At 50.4% G+C, this 21,532-nt stretch overlaps 1 protein-coding gene across 3 annotated transcripts in view; it reads left to right on the top strand.

The window, feature by feature from the left end:
• Positions 1 to 1,269: 1,269 nt before the first annotated feature.
• EML6 (EMAP like 6) overlaps positions 1,270 to 21,532 on the top strand; it is a 338,267-nt gene continuing 318,004 nt past the window's right edge. For all 3 annotated transcript variants that reach the window (XM_075339339.1, XM_075339338.1, XM_075339340.1), the window contains exon 1: positions 1,270 to 1,970. In XM_075339339.1, the coding sequence (XP_075195454.1) occupies positions 1,774 to 1,970 (197 nt within the window). In that variant the 5' untranslated portion in view covers positions 1,270 to 1,773. The remainder of the gene's footprint in view (positions 1,971 to 21,532) is intronic.

Raw genomic sequence — 21,532 nt, 5'->3', positions numbered from 1 at the left:
AAGTGCACATAGTGATTTCTGTACCACGCCAATGGCGCACATGGTGATTTCTGTACCTTGCCAGTGGCCCACATGATTTCTGTATCACGCCAGTAGTGCACAAGGCGATTTCTGTACCACGCCAGTGGCGCACATGGTGATTCCTGTACCACGCCAGTGGCGCACATGGTGATTCCTGTACCCCGCCAGTAGTGCACACGGTGATTCCTGTACCACGCCAGTAGTGCACATGGTGATTCCTGTACCCCGCCAGTAGTGCACATGGTGATTCCTGTACCCCGCCAGTAGTGCACATGGTGATTCCTGTACCCCGCCAGTAGTGCACATGGTGATTCCTGTACCCCGCCAGTAGTACACATGGTGATTTCTGTACCCCGCCAGTAGTGCACATGGTGATTTCTGTACCACGCCAGTAGTGCACACGGGGATTTCTGTACCACGCCAGTAGTGCACACGGTGATTCCTGTACCCCGCCAGTAGTGCACATGGTGATTCCTGTACCCCGCCAGTAGTACACATGGTGATTTCTGTATCACGCCAGTAGTACACATGGTGATTTCTGTACCCCGCCAGTAGTGCACATGGTGATTTCTGTACCACGCCAGTAGTGCACATGGTGATTTCTGTACCACGCCAGTAGTGCACATGCCCCATACACACACATGCTTAAAAATGCACCAAGTTTAGTTTTTTGTGTGTATTTTGCCATCTGAAATTACACATACAAACCTCTGTGTGGACAGACCTCCAAACATGCCCTAAACATCTTCTGCTGTCTCTACCTGCTGTATACTGCCTTGCCTGACACCTAGCCATACACAATCACTGCAGCAGCAGTTGCCTGACAACCTGTAACAATAGGAAGTCATTAACATTATTGTTTGCGTTTTGCAACGGCAGAAAAAAAATAAATCAGCAGAGGATTAGGCCGCAAAGCATCATGGGAATCAGAGTTTTTCCCCCCTCCTCACACAATAATCAATTACCCGAGCGTTCCACAGCTGATCACTACATTTCCCAGAATCCTTTTCGAAACAGTCGTTACTTCCAGATTTACAAGTGAGCAGCTGGTTCCCGCCCGCTTGGCGTCGCCGTTTCCATGCAATGTCTCACCCTGGTTACTACGTTCGGCCACATTCTGGAACCGGATTACGTCAGTGTTTTAGCGTAGCTAGTGTTGGGATAAGGGGGCTTACGGCACGGTGCCTCCGCCTACTGTCTGTGATTGAGGATAGTGTATTATTTCTCCCCCAGTGGTTCATACGGAGATTCTTGTCCGTGCTGTGCCTGTCATCAGGGCTGAGGCTGCAGATGCTTGTCCCCTGCGCGCAGCTCCTGCAGCCATAGACGGCTCGTCCTGGCGGGATAGATTGCATTGTCCCTCTGCGCTGCTGGATTGTGCACCAGTGGAGATGCTGCAATGAGGGCTCGGAGCGGCTGCAGGCTGGAGCCCCCTCCCCGCACAGCCATCACACACCAGCTCCCCCCCGCAGCCCACCTGTTTGTGGCATAAACTTCCAGCCCGTCTGCAGCACAGGGCATCTGCCCGGGCACAGGAGAGGCAGACATGGTGCCATGAAGGGACCCGCGGGTGCAGGCATCCTCTGCCGCTCGGGGATTATGGTGGCACTGGGCATTAGCTGTGCTCTGCCATCCATCAGGTGCTGCTGACAGGCTTCCCTTGTGGAGGAGGAGCAGAGGACACCCTGCCAGGAGAAGACCTTGTGCCACCCTTCCTCTCCCCTGGCCACACAGCAGTGTCCTTCTTATATCATGGCGGATAGGACTGCTCCTGGGTGCCAGCTGCGCCTGGAGTGGGTCTATGGCTACAGGGGGCACCAGTGCCGCAACAACCTGTACTACACAGCTGGCAAGGAAGTGGTCTACTTTGTAGCCGGGGTAGGGGTGGTCTACAACACCCGGGAGCACAGCCAGAGATTCTTCCTGGGGCACAACGATGACATTATCAGGTAAGCAGCTGGCATCCTGCCATAGTGATGGGCATCAGTGACTGCTGACTACATGACTGAGGCACCTGGCTGCCCATTATTGGGCATACACCCACATTGTGCCATACACCCACATTGTGCCCATACACCCACATTGTGCCCATGCACCCACATTGTGCCCATGCACCCAGATTGTGCCCATACACCCAGATTGTGCCCATACACCCATATTGTGCCCACACACACACATTGTGCCCACACACCCACATTGTGCCCACACACCCACATTATGCCCACACACCCACATTGTGCCCATACACACATATTGTGCCCATACACACATATTGTGCCCATACATACATATTGTGCCCATACATACATATTGTGTCCATACACCCACATTGTGCCCACACACCCACATTGTGCCCATACATACATATTGTGCCCACTCATGGGGAATGGGGGTTCTTCTTGCATTGCTACATATTTTGCTGAAATGTGGAATATTTTACTAAGCGGCAGCTGCCATTGTCACTGGTACATTGTCACAACTTAAGTGTATGGCGATCAACTTTAAGATAATGGTTTTACTTATTAAGACGTGTAGTCACAGGTTACACCCAGAGCCAGTATGGCCAGTATATACAGTATATGGCTATCTCACAGATACAGGCGTCATGCCCCAAAACTGTAGGAAAAAGACACGGGCCACACATCCAAACTTTACACGTTCCAACTTACAAACCGGAACACAATAATATTACCATCAGAATGTAGGGAGCCCCCCGCCACATCACAGCGCGCCACGCGGATCCGCGGGGGGCTTCCCTAGCAGCATAGGTGCTGATGGGCACCTGGGTCATCCCCTGCTGGTGGTATATCTGCGACATATAAATATATATATATATATATATATATATATATATATAGTAACGCCTATATTCTGTAGAGAGTCGAAAAAAAGACAAGGAAGTCCCACCCAAACCTTATACGTTCCAACATACAAACCCTAACACACAGAAGGACTATAAAATTCCTGGGACATTCACATGCTCCTCTTCCAACGTGGTGTACTTAATCCTGTGCACTATATGTCCTATTGGGGGCTTTTATGTTGGAGAAACAGGACAGAGACTGGGAGCAAGGATGAGAGCTCACCGCCACACAATTACAGACAAAAAAATCCATTTACCTGTGGCCAAACATTTCTGTGCTTCAGGACACAACATAAACCATATGAAAGTTGTCATATTAAAAGGCAACTTCAGATCACAGAGCCATCGCAGGGTCTGGGAATGCAAATTAATTAAAATGTTTAACTCTGTGGACACAGGACTCAACCTGTCAGGAGGATTTATGGCCCATTATAAAATCTGAGGAGTCTATTCCAGAGACTGACCAGACCTCTGATCCTACATGGATATTGGGACAATAAAACTCTCACACCACTAATCAAAGCTAATTAAGGATTCACTTTCTAAGCTCAGTGTTTGTTTATTTAAAATGTCTTTTATTATGCCAGCCCTCTGCTCTGTTTGTGCATATATTTGTGTTTCAAGTAAAATATATCTTTGTACCGTGTTAGCCAGTAGAGATAAAAAATTTTTGTTTAAAAGAACTGAAGTCCTCAGTGGTTGATACCTTTTAATGGCTAACTGAAAAGATGGTAATAATTGCAAGCTTTCCAGACTACTCAGGTCTCTTCATCAGGCATGGTATAACACATATATTTGTGTTTCTTCAGATATTTTGTCATACCATGCTTGATGAAGGGACCTGAGATGTCTCGAAAGCTTGCTTTGTAACATCACTTTATTTTATTTTAGTTAGCCATTAAAAGGTATCACAAGATTATAATTTTGTTCCTCTCACTGAGAACATTCCATAATTTTTCAACTGGCTAACACGGTACCAAAACCTTTTCACTTGTAACATACAAACCGGAACACAATAATATTACCATCAAATTGTAGGAAGCCCCCCCGCCACGTCACATTGAGCCATGGGGGATCTGCGGGGGCTTCCCTGGCAGCGTGGGTCCTGATGGGCACCTGGGTCATACCCTGATGGTGGTATAACTGCAACATATAAGTATATATAATAATGCCTATACTCTGCAGATAGAGGAAAAAAAGACACTAAGCAAAAATGTGAATATGTGTCAATATATATAATATATATATATTACACACAGTACAGACCAAAAGTTTGGGGCCACACCTTCTCTATCAAAGAGTTTTCTTTATTTTCTTGACTGAAAATTGTAGATTCACATTGAAGGCATCAAAACTATGAATTAACACATGTGGAATGACATACTTAACAAAAAAGTGTGAAACAACTGAAAATATGTCTTATATTCTATGTTCTTCAAAGTAGCCACCTTTTGCTTTGATTACTGCTTTGCACACTCTTGGCATTCTCTTAATGAGCTTCAAGAGGTAGTCACCGGAAATGGTTTTCACTTCACAGGTGTGCCCTTTCAGGTTTAATAAATGGAATTTCTTGCCTTATAAATGGGGTTGAGACCATCAGTTGTGTTGTGCAGAAGTCTGGTGGATACACAGCTGATAGTCCTGCTGAATAGACTGTTAGAATCTGTATTATGGAAAGAAAAAAGCATCGAAGTAAAGAAAAACGAGTGGCCCCTTTAAGAAATGAAGGTCAGTCAGTCCGAAAAATTGGGAAAACTTTGAAAGTGTCCCCAAGTGCAATGGCAAAAACCATCAAACGCTACAAAGAAACTGGTTCACATGAGGACCGCCCCAGGAAAGGAAGACCAAGAGTCACCTCTGCTGCGGAGGATAAGTTTATCCAAGTCACTAGTCTCATAAATCGCAGGTTAACAGCAGCTCAGATTAGAGACCAGGTCAATGCCACACAGTTCTAGCAGAAGACACATCTCTAGAACAACTGTTAGGCTGGGGCCACACAGGGATTACTGCGATCCCCTCACATGACACTCAGCTCACGCTGGCAGTACAGCAGAGCCGAGTGTCATGCTAGTGTCCCTGCGACTGAGATCTTTGGATCCAACCACCGTGTCTTTGTGCGACGTAGAAAAGGTGAACGGATGGACTCTACATGCCTGGTTCCCACCGTGAAGCATGGAGGAGGAGGGTGTGATGGTGTGGGGGTGCTTTGCTGGTGACACTGTTGGGGATTTATTCAAACTGGAAGGCATACTGAATCAGCATGGCTACCACAGCATCTTTTGGCATGCTATTCCATCCGGTTTGCGTTTAGTTAGACCATCATTTATTTTTCAACAGGACAATGACCCAAACACAGCTCCAGGCTGTGTAAGGGTGCGACCGCACTTTGCTTTTTACCTGCTTTTTACCTGCTTTTTCAACTGCAGCGTTTAATGCCAAAATGGATGTGTTCTGCTTTTCAAGCTTAGTCTATGGGAATTTGGGTTTCTAGACAGCACTATGCAGTTCAAACTGCAGCCTTTTTGTGGCAGAAATTTGGGCAAAACTCAGCTTTGCAGTGCAAAACCCAAATGGCAAAAATAATTGACATGTCAAATCGACATGCTGGAGAATATTTTCTGCACCACATCTGCAAGACAAAAATAAGCAACATGTGCACAACACTTCAGAATTCTCATTGACTTGTGACAAGTCTGCACTTAAAACCGCAGTGTGTGCACATAGCCTAAAAGTGTAAGTTTGATGTGCCCTCTAAATAACTCAACAAATGGCCTATAATATCTAAACCGCTGGTAACAAAAGTGAGTACACCCCTAAGTGAAAATGGCCAAATTGTGCCCAAAGTGTGTGTATGTATCGAGATATATTATATATATCTATATATCTTTGTGTGGCCACCATTATTTTCAAGCACTGCCTTAACTCTCTTGGGCATGGAGTTCACTAGAGCTTCATGGGAGCCGCTGGATCCTCTTCCATCCTCCATCACAACATCACGGAGCTGGTGGATCTTGGAGACCTTTTGCTCTCCCACCTTCCGTTTTAGGAGGCCCCACAGATGCTCAATAGGGATTAAGTCTGGAGACATGCTTGGCCAGTTCAGCACCTTTACCCTCAGTTTCTTTAGCAAGGCATTGGTAGTCTTGGAGGAGTGTTTTGTGTCGTAATGTTGGAATACTGCCCTGCGGCCCAGTTTCCAAAGGGAGGAGATAATGTTCTGCTTGGGCTGAGCACTGAAAGGATGACCCCCACCTGTTTAGCCTCTGCAGTAATGCTGACCGCACTCATACGTCTATTTTGAAAAGACAACCTCTGGATAAAACGTTGAGCACATGCATTCATTTTCTTTGGTTGACCATAGTGATTCCTGTTCTGAGTGGACCCTGTCTTGTTAAACTGCTGTATGGTCTTGGCCACCATGGTGCAGCTCAATTTCAGGGTGTTGGCAATCTTATAGCCTTGGCCATCTTTATGTAGAGCAACAATTCTTTTTTTTCATATCCTCAGAGAATTCTTTGTGATGAGGAGCCATGTTGAACATCCAGTGACCAGTATGAGAGAGTGTGTGAGCGATATCACCAAATTCACATCTGAGACCTTATAACACTAATAAGTCACATGACACTGTGGTGGGAAAATGGCTAATTGGGCACAATTTTGCCATTTTTACTTAGGGATGTGCTCATTTTTATTGCCAGTAAATTAGACATTAATGGGTGTGTTGAGTTATATAGAGGGCGCCAAATTTGCAGTTATACAAGCTGCACACTGACTACTTTACATTGTATCAAAGTGTCATATTTTCAGTGTTGTCTCATGAAAAGATATAATAAAATATTTACAAAAATATGAAGGTGTGAGGCAAATCCCGGGATATGAAGATGAATTATGACTCCAGTCATAATCCCTCATCACTCCCTGGCAGTGCCCCCTCCCTTCTTGTTCTCAGTGTTCCACTTACACCTCCATGGCCATGTCCTGTGATATGGAAATGAGGTGGTGTGGGAACAATGGACACAGGATGACTCCCTGCCGTCACCCTGTAACAAGAGTTGTATCTCATTAGCAAGGCTATGGAAATAGCCAGACAGAACGACTCCAGTAAAAAATGGTTCATATCTCGCAAGCCATATTTCCGATAAATATGGCAACCATAAAAATGGTGTCTCCGCATGCGGACGATGCCGGCACACCCTTTTTATGGGAGCAGGACATTGGGAAATGCCCCAGGCGTGATATCAGCCAATGGGGAACTGGCAGACAGGTCATGAGTCCCCTCGTTCTGTAGCTAAATTCATAACTGTCACAATGAGAGCGTTGGCGTCCGCCTACGACGCTCCCAGGCAAAGTTATGGCCCATATTCCATGTTGGGATATTGTCCATAACTCAAGCCAGGGGTGGAGCAGTGCTCCCTGTGAGGTCACTAAGGTAGGAGGAGACCTGGATCTGCCCAGGTTGATAACCCTACTTCGGCCATTTTCCAAGGTTCTTTCGCTGGGGGTCACGTGCAGGAAACATCTGTGGGAGTTCCTAGAAACCTGGTCTACAGCGCCCCCCTGTGGCCAGACGCAACAAGGTAACTGCTGGAACTGTGTATGCCTGTTTGTAACCCATGCTTTGATTGTAACTGTACTCTGACATATGTATATTCTGTAGATTCCCTATTGTATATATTGTAGTTTCTAGTGTGCTTTAGGCTGATTAAATTATATAATTAATCTTGGGCTGTTCTGTTATCTCGATCTTGAATCCCACGTCTGTGTGTTCGGCTAATAGTTACCGTAAATCGGTTGGTGGCAGCGAATTGTGCCAAGGATTATTGTGGGGAGGCCAGTGAGATTCGGGGAGATTTTATATATTCCGCCCGCGGAGGTCGGGGGAATATATACCCTACTCTCACCGGGGACCCTTCAATAATCGGCATAAGTAGTATAGCGGCCTCCTTGCTTATTGTCGGGCAATTCCATAATTGGCCTGACTATAAGAGGGGCGCTAGAGAGCGCGTCACGTGCTCTGTCTGTCGGTCGGGAGGTATAAAGGAGGGGTGACCCCCCACTTGTTACCCCCCGATTGTGACGTACTGGTAGCCAGCGCGGGGGATTTCTGAGTGACCCCCCCGGTGGTTTGTGACATATTGGTGGCATAGCGGTGGGATCGAGATAATAGTGTGTGTGAGTGTGAGACCCATACTCCCAGACACTAAAGACTGCCTGCAGCAGCTGTGGCTGCTGGGGTCTTCAGACTAGCTCAACACTAGAGTGTCAGAGTGCAGATACTGTAAGGTGTGTGGAGGCATCAGGTGTCAGTTCTGTGTCAGTGACCAAAAGTCTGCAAGAATGGCTGATGGCACCAGGAGCAGAGCTATGCAACTGGCCAATGCTAAGGCAGGAGCCGAAGAGAGGGAGGACGGTGCTGTGGACAGCAATGAGGAGGTTGCCCACGAGTCCTCCAGGAGCTCGACGCCAGAAAACCGTTCTGCCGAGGACATTGCGCAACCTGGCACTGCTGGACAAGATGAGGAGGAGCTCACCCAAGGTTCCTCAACGAGCCAGATGCCAGCCCTCCGCTCTGAAAGGGACAGTGAATCGCCTAGCTCTGCAGCGTGCCGCAGATCACCACGTGCCATTCCACCGAGCCTGGGAGGCTCGGATAGCCTTCTTCAAATGGCTATGGCCCTTCTCCAGGCTGGAGACCAGAAGGGCTACAAGGAACTCCTGGCAGAGCGCAGGGCAGAGCGGCAGGCAGCGCGTGACGCTGAGGCTGCGGAGCGGCACGCAGAGCGTGAGGCTGCGGAGCGAGAGCGGCAGGCAGCGCGTGAAGAGCGAGAGCGACAGGCAGACCGTGACTACCAGCTGCAGCTAGCTCAGCTCCGGCCCTCATCAGCCACATGTGACCTTCGAGACACCAAACTTCCAAAGGTCCGTGTTGAGGACTTCCCAGTGCTGGAGAAGGATGGAGACTTGGACTCTTTCTTGACTGCTTTTGAACGGACTTGCTTGCAGCACCATCTGGACAAGGACCAGTGGGCCAAATACCTGACCCCCCGTTTAAGGGGTAAGGCCCTGGATATCCTTGGGGACTTGCCTGCTGAGGCAGATCAGGGCTACGACACCATCAAGCGGGCCCTGATCCAACAGTACAACCTCACTCCAGAGTCCTACCGCAAGAAGTTCCGGAGCCTACAGAAGGGACCAAAGGACTCCTGGGCTGACCACCGGCGGGCACTTGCCCGAGCTGCCGACCACTGGACCCAAGGCCTGCAGCTTTCCACCGGACCGGAGATCCTGGACTTGTTCATCACGGAGCAACTCTTGTGGAACTGCCCTGAGGATCTCCGCCAGTTCATCCGAGACCAGAAGCCAAAGGGGTCCACGGCTACAGCTGCCCTTGCCGATGACTACACCAACAACCGGGCCCCTGAGGCCAGGAGAGCGGCCACCAGCAGCACCTGGAGAGGGGGTAAGATGAATTCTGCGACTGCCCCACCTGCCCCTAGACTGCAGGGGGTGTCCCCCTCAACTCCCCTCTCCAGGCCCGTGGCGGAACCAAGACGGTGCCACCAGTGCAACCTACCTGGACACTTCAAGGCCATGTGCCCTCAGCGTCCCAAGGCCCCGGCTCCGTCCCCGTCCCAAGGGCCGCCCAAGGTGTATTGTGTGGGTGGGGGTGGTGGTAGGTCCCTGGACAGCTTCCAACCTGTCACCGTCGGCCGGTCTGTGACCATAGGACTGCGAGACAGCGCCTCGGAGGTGACTCTGGTGCGGCCTGAGATGGTGTCCCCCCAAGACTTGATCCCTGGAAAAACCCTCGCTGTCTCCGGGATTGGAGGCATTGACCCGGCGCTGCCTGTTGCTGACATTTATGTGGACTGGGGCGCAGGGCGAGGGGTGAGGGAGGTGGGGGTAACTGATCGGATCCCTGCAAACGTGCTACTTGGGACAGATTTGGGGCAGATAACCTCCCAGTTTGGGCCCCCCCCAAGGGCTGAACCTTCAGCCCGTACTGACATGCCTCCGGACAATGTTAATGTGTTATCTATGAATGATGTAAGGGAGGAGGGAGTGAACTCTGATATTTCTGCTTGCATAGACACCATAGACACACACACAGCTGCAGCTGTGACAGGGGAGGGGGTCAGAGAAAGGTGTGACAATGCCTCTACAAGTAATCAGCCTGTGAGCTGGGATCTGTTGCCCTCTGCAGGGATAAGCAGAGAGCAGGGTGCTGCAGGGGGAGGACCAGTGTGTGGGGTGGGGGCTACCACAGCAAATGTGGGGTCCCCAGAGATTTCACAGCGGGGTTCTGTTGCTGCAGGAGGGGAACAGGCAGGTGAGATTGGGGCCGGTCCAGGAGCGGAAGTGCTCCCAGGTAAGATCTCGGTGCATGGTTCCCCCACAACCGGGGTGTCAGGAAGCCAGGTAGGTCTGCCTGAACCGGCGACTTGGTCAGGAACGGAGGAGGAGCAGGCACGACCCACGGTCGCAGCGGCTGTGGCCGCTGTCACCCGCAGTGGGAGTGCTGGAAGCCAAGGGGCCTCCCGGAGGTCCGATAGCTCTTCCCCTTCTGACCAAGTGGCAGCCGAGTCAGGGGGAGGCCAGGACACAGGTCCCGGGGTACTGACTGAAGATGTGACAGTCTCGTCGATTCTGGCCACATCTAGTCAGGGGTTTCAGGCAGCGTTAGAAGCTGATGACAGCCTGAAAGCTCTTAAGGAGCAGGCGGCACAGCCTCCCTCGGACTCGGACCCGGAGCGAGTGGTCTGGGACCAAGGACGGCTGTACCGGGCCACGGTCCAGCAGGGTTCACCGGAGGCGTGGCCCAGGGACCGACAGTTGGTGGTACCCTATCCGTTCCGGACGGAGTTGTTGCGGATCGCACATGAGATTCCGATGGCCGGACACCTAGGGATCGCTAAGACCAAGGCCAGGTTAAACCAGCATTTCTACTGGCCAAAAATGGGGGCCGATGTGGCTGCCTACTGCCGTTCGTGTGAAACCTGTCAGAGAGTGGGGAAGGCGGGGCCACGCCCCAAAGCCCCACTGGTATCTCTGCCAATCATCGATGAGCCTTTCAGGAGGGTGGCTGTGGATCTGGTCGGCCCGCTGGCCATCCCCAGCAGCTCCGGGAAACGCTTCATACTGACGGTAGTGGACTATGCCACCCGGTACCCAGAAGCAGTGGCCTTGTCGTCCATTCGGGCTGACAAGGTGGCCACCGCATTGCTGGAGATTTTCTCCCGAGTGGGTTTTCCCCAGGAAATGCTCACTGACCGGGGGACCCAATTCATGTCCCAGCTGATGGAGGCCCTCTGTAAGCAAGTCCAGGTGCGACATCTGGTGGCCAGCCCGTACCATCCACAGACTAATGGCCTGTGCGAGCGGTTCAATGGCACCTTAAAGCAGATGCTTAAGATGTTGGTCGACTCCCATGGGCGTGACTGGGAGCGGTATCTCCCACACCTGTTATTTGCTTACCGGGAGGTTCCACAGGCCTCAACAGGATTCTCACCGTTTGAGCTCCTGTACGGGCGACGTGTGCGGGGCCCCCTGGCTCTGGTGAAAGAGGCTTGGGAAGGGGATTTGGCCACCCCTGGAGTGTCGGTTATCGAGTATGTCATGCGCTTCCGGGACAAAATGCAGGCCTTGACGCAACTGGTACACGACAATATGGCTCAAGCCCAGGCCGATCAGAAGCGTTGGTACGACCAGAACGCTTGTGAGAGGACCTGCCAAGTGGGTCAAGAGGTGTGGGTACTGGTCCCCGTACCACAGGACAAGCTTCAGGCAGCCTGGGAAGGCCCATACCTCGTGTACCAGCAGCTCAACCCTGTGACGTACCTGGTCACCCTGGACCCTGCCCGTGGAAGGCGGAAGCCCTTCCATGTGAACATGATGAAGGCACATCATGAGCGGGAGGCATGTGCGCTCCCCGTGTGCAACCTGCCCGAGGAGGGAGAAGCGGAAACCCTCTTGGATATGCTAGCCCAGGTTAGGGCAGGCGGATCCATTGAGGATGTGGAGGTTGGCCACCAGCTCTTGGAAGACCAACGGTCCCAGCTGTGGGCCACCCTCCTCCCCTTCCGGGGGTTGTTTACCAACCAGCCCGGAAGGACTGACTTGGCTGTCCATCACGTGGACACTGGGGATCATCCCCCGATCCGGCGTTCAGCATATCGGGTCTCCCTGGAGGTGCAGCAACACATGCGCCAGGAGATTGACGAGATGCTGAAGCTGGGGGTGATCCAGGCATCCAACAGCGCTTGGGCCTCGCCTGTAGTCCTCGTCCCTAAGAAGGACCGAACCACTCGGTTCTGCGTGGACTACAGGGGGCTCAATGCGGTCACGGTCGCCGATGCGTACCCAATGCCACGCATCGATGACCTGCTCGATCAGTTGGCCGGGGCTCAGTACCTGACCATCATGGATCTGAGCCGGGGATATTGGCAGATCCCCCTGACTCGCAAGGCCAGGGAACGCTCTGCCTTTATTACCCCATTTGGACTGTACGAGTCCACGGTGATGCCATTCGGGATGAGGAATGCCCCTGCCACTTTCCAGCGGATGGTCAACACCCTGCTCAAGGGACTTGAAGGGTACGCGGCCGCGTACCTGGATGACATTGCCGTCTTCAGTCCCACCTGGGAGGACCACCTAGAGCATCTAGCACAGGTGCTCAGGCGGATCCACCGGGCAGGTTTGACCATCAAGCCGGGAAAGTGTCAGCTGGCCATGAGCGAGGTCCAGTACCTCGGTCACCGGGTAGGCGGGGGAACACTGAAGCCCGAGCCTGAGAAAGTGGAGGCCATCGCATCCTGGCCCACCCCCAGGACCAAGAAGCAGGTGATGTCCTTCTTGGGGACCGCTGGGTACTATAGGAGGTTTGTTCCATGCTATAGTAGCCTGGCAAAGCCCCTGACGGACCTCACCAAGAAGAAGCTGCCCTCTGCAGTCGATTGGACAATGGACTGCGAGACAGCCTTCCGGGCCCTAAAGGACGCCCTGTCCAGCCCGCCCGTGCTACAGGCAGCCGACTTCACGCGGCCGTTTGTAGTACAGACCGACGCCAGTGACTTCGGCCTCGGTGCGGTGCTCAGCCAGGTGGACTCTGCGAGCCAAGAGCACCCAGTCTTGTACCTGAGCAGGAAGCTGTTACCAAGGGAAGTTGCCTATTCCACGATGGAGAAGGAGTGCCTGGCCATAGTGTGGGCCCTGCAGCGTCTGCAACCCTATCTATACGGGCGCCACTTCATCGTGGAGACGGACCACAATCCCCTCAGCTGGTTGCACACCGTCTCTGGGGCGAATGGGCGATTGTTGCGATGGAGCCTTGCGCTCCAGCAATACAACTTCACCATTCGCCACAAAAGGGGCCGTGACCACGGTAACGCAGACGGGCTGTCCCGACAAGGAGAGGTCGCGGACGGGCGCACGGGGGAACACCGGAGTGTGCTGCCCCTAGCGCCCTCAAAAGGGGGGAGGTGTGAGGCAAATCCCGGGATATGAAGATGAATTATGACTCCAGTCATAATCCCTCATCACTCCCTGGCAGTGCCCCCTCCCTTCTTGTTCTCAGTGTTCCACTTACACCTCCATGGCCATGTCCTGTGATATGGAAATGAGGTGGTGTGGGAACAATGGACACAGGATGACTCCCTGCCGTTACCCTGTAACAAGAGTTGTATCTCATTAGCAAGGCTATGGAAATAGCCAGACAGAACGACTCCAGTAAAAAATGGTTCATATCTCGCAAGCCATATTTCCGATAAATATGGCAACCATAAAAATGGTGTCTCCGCATGCGGACGATGCCGGCACACCCTTTTTATGGGAGCAGGACATTGGGAAATGCCCCAGGCGTGATATCAGCCAATGGGGAACTGGCAGACAGGTCATGAGTCCCCTCGTTCTGTAGCTAAATTCATAACTGTCACAATGAGAGCGTTGGCGTCCGCCTACGACGCTCCCAGGCAAAGTTATGGCCCATATTCCATGTTGGGATATTGTCCATAACTCAAGCCAGGGGTGGAGCAGTGCTCCCTGTGAGGTCACTAAGGTAGGAGGAGACCTGGATCTGCCCAGGTTGATAACCCTACTTCGGCCATTTTCCAAGGTTCTTTCGCTGGGGGTCACGTGCAGGAAACATCTGTGGGAGTTCCTAGAAACCTGGTCTACAGCGCCCCCCTGTGGCCAGACGCAACAAGGTAACTGCTGGAACTGTGTATGCCTGTTTGTAACCCATGCTTTGATTGTAACTGTACTCTGACATATGTATATTCTGTAGATTCCCTATTGTATATATTGTAGTTTCTAGTGTGCTTTAGGCTGATTAAATTATATAATTAATCTTGGGCTGTTCTGTTATCTCGATCTTGAATCCCACGTCTGTGTGTTCGGCTAATAGTTACCGTAAATCGGTTGGTGGCAGCGAATTGTGCCAAGGATTATTGTGGGGAGGCCAGTGAGATTCGGGGAGATTTTATATATTCCGCCCGCGGAGGTCGGGGGAATATATACCCTACTCTCACCGGGGACCCTTCAATAATCGGCATAAGTAGTATAGCGGCCTCCTTGCTTATTGTCGGGCAATTCCATAATTGGCCTGACTATAAGAGGGGCGCTAGAGAGCGCGTCACGTGCTCTGTCTGTCGGTCGGGAGGTATAAAGGAGGGGTGACCCCCCACTTGTTACCCCCCGATTGTGACGTACTGGTAGCCAGCGCGGGGGATTTCTGAGTGACCCCCCCGGTGGTTTGTGACAGAAGGGTGTACTCACTTTTGTAATATGTGTAAGACACAGTTGCATTCATCTTGCATTGAAATGTATTGCAAATGAGTCATGGCTGACTTTCAGCCAGCTAAAGAAAACCAAACATGTTCGGTATTGGTATTGAGCAGTTGATGCTCGGATGGGTGCGACTCAAGTACCTGAGTATAATGGAAGTCAATGGGGGACTCGAGCATATTTCCGGAAGACTTCCGAGCACCCGAGCATGGTAGTGCGCACTCATCACTTATTCCCACTTTTAACATTTGATTCTCTGCAGTTTCGTATTAGAGGGGATCTCTTCTTCCACTCCCTTTATAGACTGACAATATGTAAAAAGTGACAGTGCGGGTGTAAATGATGACTGTCCAATCTCCCACGATCAGTGTTACTCGCGTTCTGGATGCTGCGTTTTACGGTACAAGCAAATTGGACGGGAGTAATAGAAATCTCCTGCGCTCTGCTTCTTTTTTATGCTGCGTAAACTCAACAGCGGCGTGTTTTCCTAAGTTGTAACGTCAATTTTTCTTGCACGTACGCTCAGTTTTTTTGTGAGGATTTGTTCCATAGACGTCCATTAGATGGGCAAAATCTGCAGATAAAAGACACACCTGCGTTTTTGGTGGGTTTATGCAGCGGAAATGTTATGATGTAAATTCCAGGAAGTTTAAAAAAACAAAACAGCTTTATTTAAAGGATGACACACAAAACTGAGGAAAAAACACAAAAGCGTTATAAGCACACACAAGGACGCAATGGAACAAAACGCAAGTAAACTAAGGTGTGGAGATGGTGCAGAAATTCTGCAGCTTTAAAAACTCAACTGATCCTGATCATGGGAAACACAACCTAAAGGGTCTTAGGACTGGAGTGACACTCTCTTGCCCCTAAATTACTGTATTTTTCGGATTAAAAAACGCACTTTTCCTACCAAAAATGTCGTAGGAAAATGAGGGGTGCGTCTTAAAATCTGTATGTAGTTTAGTTTGTAGGTTGAGAAGAGGGGTCAAAGGAGGCAGGGGAAATGCTATGCAGTGTGCTGCCCACGCTGGTCAGTGTGCATTGTTCTGTGCACCGGACAGCGCGGTTCTGCTCTGTGCGGGGCTGGTGACGTTACTCTGCTTTGTGCGGGGCTGCTCTGATCTGTGAAGGGCTGCTCTGCTCTGTGTGCAAATCGCTGGATCCTGACTAAACAGCATGCAAACGCATGTGAATGGTGGCATGCTGATAGACAGGATCCTGTTTGGCCAGAAAATAGCCTGGCGTGATCAGAGTCTCTCTCTCTCTCTCTCTCTCCTTTCTCTTTCTCTTTCTCTTTCTCTCTCCCCCTCCCCCCCTCTCTTTCTCTCTCTCTCTCTCTCTCTCTCTTTCTCTCTCTCTCTTTCTCTCTCTTTCTCCCTCTCTCTCTTTCTCCCTCTCTCTCTTTCTCCCTCTCTCTCTTTCTCCCTCTCTCTCTTTCTCCCTCTCTCTCTTTCTCTTTCTCCCCCTCCCCCTCTCTCTTTCCCCCTCTCTCTCTCTCTTTCTCTTCCTCTCTCTCTTTCTTTTCCTCTCTCTCTTTCTCTTCCTCTCTTTCTCTTCCTCTCTCTTTCTCTTCCCCTCTCTCTCTTTCTCTTCCCCTCTCTCTCTTTCTCTTCCCCTCTCTCTCTTTCTCTTCCTCTCTCTCTCTTTCTCCCTCTCTCTCTCTTTCTCCCTCTCTTTCTCCCTCTCTCTTTCTCTTCCTCTCTCTCTTTCTCCCCTCTCTCTTTCCCCCCCTCCCCCTCTCTCCCTCTCTCTCCCTCTCTCTCTTTCTCTCTCACTCCCCTCTGCTCTCTCCTCTGCTCTTCTCTCTTCCTCTCCTCTTTCCTTTCTGCTCTCTTCTCTCCTTCTCTCCTCCTCTCTCCTCTCTCTTTTGCCCCCAGAAGCGTCTGAATTTCCAGTCTGTCACGTTCAGTTCCACTGACTCCCGATCACATGACTCCAATGCCCGCCCATAAACTTCAAGTGACAGCATCCTGCAAAATATCACATGCGTTTTTCTTTGCAAAAACAGGATCCACTTTTGCAGCAAAAAAACGTTTGAGGCATGTTAAAAAAACGTAGTGTGAAAGCAGCCTTACCTGCCCTGCGCCGGCGATCTGCCTACTTTCTAAGGGGGCGGGTCGTGCGGCGTCACAGCGACGTCACACGGCAGCCGTTTAATAGAAGCGGAGGGGCGGAGATGAGCGGGACGTAAACATCCCGCCCACCTCCTTCCTTCCGCATTGCCGGTGGAGGCAGGTAAGGAGATGTTCGTCGCTCCTGAGGTGTCACACACAGCGATGTGTACTGCCGCAGTAACGAGGAACAACATCGCTAATGAGAGGTAAACGATTTTTTTGTTTTAGGACGACCTCTCCGCGGCAAACTATTTTGGCCGCTTTTGCGATCGTTTTAGGTCGCACAAAAGTGTCACGCTGCGATATCGTTAATGACGCCGGATGTGCGTCACTAATGACGTGACCCCGACAATAAAACATTAACGATATCGTAGCGTGTAAAGCCCCCTTAACTGTCAGCAGCAGTCATGAGTATGAGGGCTCCAGCACTGCGGATGATAATTAGGGACTTGCAGTCTAGGCTAATTGGGATGTGTTATTCATATTGTACGGTCATTACTAGTTGCGCAGATTTCTGAAACACAGCAGCACACACTACAGTTTAAAAGTTTAGGATCACTTAGATATTTCCTTATTTTTGAAAGAAAAGCACATTGTTTTTAATGAAGCTAACATTAAATTAAACAGAAATACACTCTGTACATTGTTAATGTGGTAAATGACTATTTTAGCTGCAAATGTCTTGTTTTTAATGCAATATCTACATAGGTGTATAGATGCCCATTTCCAACTACCACCACTCCAGTGTTCTAATGATACATTGTGTTTGCTAACTGTGTTAGAAGGCTAATGGATGTTGAGAAATCCCTTGAAAACCCTTGTGCAAGTATGTTAGCACAGCTGAAAATAGTTTTGCTGATTAGAGAAGGTATAAAACTGACCTTCCTTTTGAGCTAGTTGAGAATCTGGAGCATTACATTTGTTGGTTCCATTAAACTCTCAAAATGGCAAAAAAAGAGAACTTTCATGTGAAACTCGACAGTCTATTCTTGTTGTTAGAAATTAAGGATATTCCATGCGAGAAATTGCCAAGAAACTGAAGATTTCCTACATTGGTGTGTACTTCTCCCTTCAGAGGAGAGCACAAACAGGCTCTAACCAGAATAGAAAGAAAAGTGAGAGACCGCGCTGCACAACTGAGCAACAAGACAAGTACATTACAGTCTCTAGTGTGAGAAATCCACGCCTCACAGGTCCTCAACTGGCAGCTTCGTGAAATAGTACCTGCAAAACGCCAGTGTCAACGTCTACAGTGAAGAGGCGACTCCAGGTTGCTGGCCTTCAGGGCAGAATGGCAAAGAAAAAGCCATATCTGAGACTGGCTAATAAAAGGAAAAGATTAATATGTGTAAAAGAACACAGACATTGGCCAGAGGAAGATTGGAAAAAAGTGTTATGGACAGAAGAATTGAAGTTTGAGGTGTTTGGATCACACTGGATCACTACTGAAAAAATGCTGGAAGAATGCCTGACGCCATCTGTCAAGCATGGTGGAGGTAATGTGATGGTCTGGGGTTGCTTTGGTGCTGGTAAAGTGGGAGATTTGTTACAAGGTAAAATGGATTTTGAATAAGGAAGGCTATCACTCCATTTTGCAACGCCATGCCATACCCTGTGGACAGCGCTTGATTGGAGCCAATTTCATCCTACAACAGGACAATGACCCAAAGCACACCTCCAAATTATGCATAAACTATTTAGGCTACTTTCACACTTGCGTTCAGCGCAGTCCGTCACTATGGAGAATAGCGCAGTCCGTTAACGCACTGCGCTATTCTCCATAGACTTGTATGGGCGATGCACTGTAACGCAAGTGTCAGCGTTGCATCCGCTGGACGACGCAGTGTCATTATTTTGACGCTGCACCGGGCGGATGGAACGCTGCATGTAACGTTTTTTTGAGCAGTGGAAACCTTTATTTTTCACTGCGCATGCTCTCTCTTTTTTTTTTTTTAATCACAAACTTTATTTTATTTCTCGGTGGCCGAACGTTCAGCTGAGCGCTCGGCCGCCGGCATGTCAGGGCACTCAGCTGAGCGCTCGGCCGCCGGCATGTCAGGGCACTCAGCTGAGCACCCGGCCGCCGGCATGTCAGGGCACTCAGCTGAGCGCCCGGCCGCCGGCATGTCAGGGCACTCAGCTGAGCGCTCGGCCGCCGGCATGTCAGGACACTCAGCTGATCGCCCGGCCGCCGGCATGTCAGGGCACTCAGCTGAGCGCTCGGCCGCCGGCATGTCAGGGCACTCAGCTGAGCGCTCGGCCGCCGGCATGTCAGGGCACTCAGCTGAGCGCTCGGCCGCCGGCATGTCAGGGCACTCAGCTGAGCGCTCGGCCGCCGGCATGTCAGGGCACTCAGCTGAGCGCTCTGCCGCCGGCATGTCAGGGCACTCAGCTGAGCGCTCGGCCCCCGGCATGTCAGGGCACTCAGCTGATCGCCCGGCCGCCGGCATGTCAGGGCACTCAGCTGAGCGCTCGGCCGCCGGCATGTCAGGGCACTCAGCTGAGCGCTCGGCCGCCGGCATGTCAGGGCACTCAGCTGAGCGCTCGGCCCCCGGCATGTCAGGGCACTCAGCTGATCGCCCGGCCGCCGGCATGTCAGGGCACTCAGCTGAGCGCCCGGCCGCCGGCATGTCAGGGCACTCAGCTGAGCGCTCGGCCGCCGGCATGTCAGGGCACTCAGCTGAGCGCTCGGCCGCCGGCATGTCAGGGCACTCAGCTGAGCGCTCGGCCGCCGGCATGTCAGGGCACTCAGCTGAGCGCTCGGCCGCCGGCATGTCAGGGCACTCAGCTGAGCGCTCGGCCGCCGGCATGTCAGGGCACTCAGCTGAGCGCTCGGCCGCCGGCATGTTATAGCGCTCAGCTGAGCGCTCGGCCGCTGGCATGTGAGAGCGCTCGGCCACCGGCTATTAAGAGCGATCAGCTGATCGTTCACAATAGTCGGCTGCCGGTACTGTAAAGAAGAAAAAAAATAAATAAATAACGCTTTCCGTTATTTTGTACGATCCGTAGCATTGCGTTGTGCCACTATATGCAACGCATCCGTTGCATCCGTCACATAACGCAATGCTACGGAAGCTGTCCAACGCAAGTGTGAAACTAGCCTTAGGGAAGAAGCAGGCAGCTGGTATTCTATCTGTAATGGAGTGGCCAGCCAAGTCACCAGATCTCAACCCCATTGAGCTGTTGTGGGAGCAGCTTGACTGTATGGTACGCAAAAAGTGCCCATCAAGCCAATCCAACTTGTGGGAGGCGGGAAGCATGGGGTGAAATATCTCCAGATTACCTCCGCAAATTAACAGCTAGAATGGCAAAGGTCTGCAAAGCTGGAATTGCTGCAAAGGAGCATTCTGTAAAGAAAGCAAAGTTTGAAGGAGCAAATTATTATTTCAAGTAAAAAACATTATTTTTAACCTCGTCACTGTCTGGACTATATTTTCTATTCATTATGCAACTCCTTTGATAAAGAAAAGTACCGTATGATTTTTCATGGAAAAGACAAAATTGTCTGGGTGACCCCAAACTTTTGAAGTTTATTTCGTATTGTAATAAGTAGAGCCTATCCCTCATACCTGATTATATAATGTTGATCCAAGGAAACATTCTTAGTAGATTTGGAGTGGGTATATGTTGGTTCTTGGATTCTATATTTTATTGTAGAACCACAGGTGTAGATTATATACATGAAAGTGATCTTAGGTTCCTGGAGATATCGGCATTCAGCTTCACACTTGTGTTCTGCACACTGAGATGAGGATGTCTGTAACAGATAATCAATTCTATGCATTAAGAGGTTTGTAAGTAAGTAAGAGTTAGTAAGTTATTCCCTATCCATAGGATTAGAGATAACTTATCGATCGCTGGTGGTTTAACCACTAGAACCCACAGCAATCACGAGAGCAGGGCTCTGCAAAGAGGAGCTCATGCTCAATGCTCCATTCATTGTCTATGCGACTGCTGGAAATGATCTAACTTTATAGATGGCGTCCTGCGCAAGAGATCCAACCTCTATGACATCCGTATAACCTAATAAAACATGGGATTGGGGTTGTGCAAGAACAATTTTAACATATAGAACATATTAGGACGGATTTAGGCTATGTGCCCACGTAGCGTATTTTCATGCAGTTACGCTGCGTTCTTCACCACAGCGTAACTGCATGCGTCCTGCGTACCCAGCACAATCTATGAAGATTGTGCATTATCCATGCCCACGTGGCGTATTAGAACGCAGCGCTTCGGCTGCTGCCAAATCGCTGCATTCTAAGAAGTGACATGTATCTTCTTTCGTGCACTTTGTATGCAGCCCCCGCTCTGTCTATGGGAGGGGCTGCATCCAGAGCGCATGAAATCGGCTTTTCAGTACGCACTCTTTCTGCAGCGATTTGAAGCGCACGTGTGCTGTTCAAATCGCTGCAGAAATTTCTGCAGAGACAGAACGCAACATGGGCACATAGCCTTAGATGTCAATGAAACAGTCTGTATACGGAAAGTGGTGTACGGATTGGGTATCCCAAACTCAATAGCCTCATAAACTGTATGTCCATGAGGCTGCTGAGATTGGGTCTGGAATATCTGGGACCATTTCGTACATCACAGACCATACAAGGTCATTATATTAGTAACAAGATGTAAAGTAATTAGTGTACAAACTAAATATAAGGGAATAGAAATGACTCAAATGTTGCTTCTTTGTATGCAAATAGGGACACTATTGATAATGTATAAGTAACTAGAGTTTGGTGCACAAATA

This window comes from Anomaloglossus baeobatrachus, chromosome 3 (assembly GCF_048569485.1).
Source record: "Anomaloglossus baeobatrachus isolate aAnoBae1 chromosome 3, aAnoBae1.hap1, whole genome shotgun sequence".
NCBI lineage: Eukaryota > Metazoa > Chordata > Amphibia > Anura > Aromobatidae > Anomaloglossus > Anomaloglossus baeobatrachus.
The sequence above is the reverse complement of the archived record's forward strand: the minus strand, read 5'-3'. Positions and strand labels throughout refer to the sequence as shown.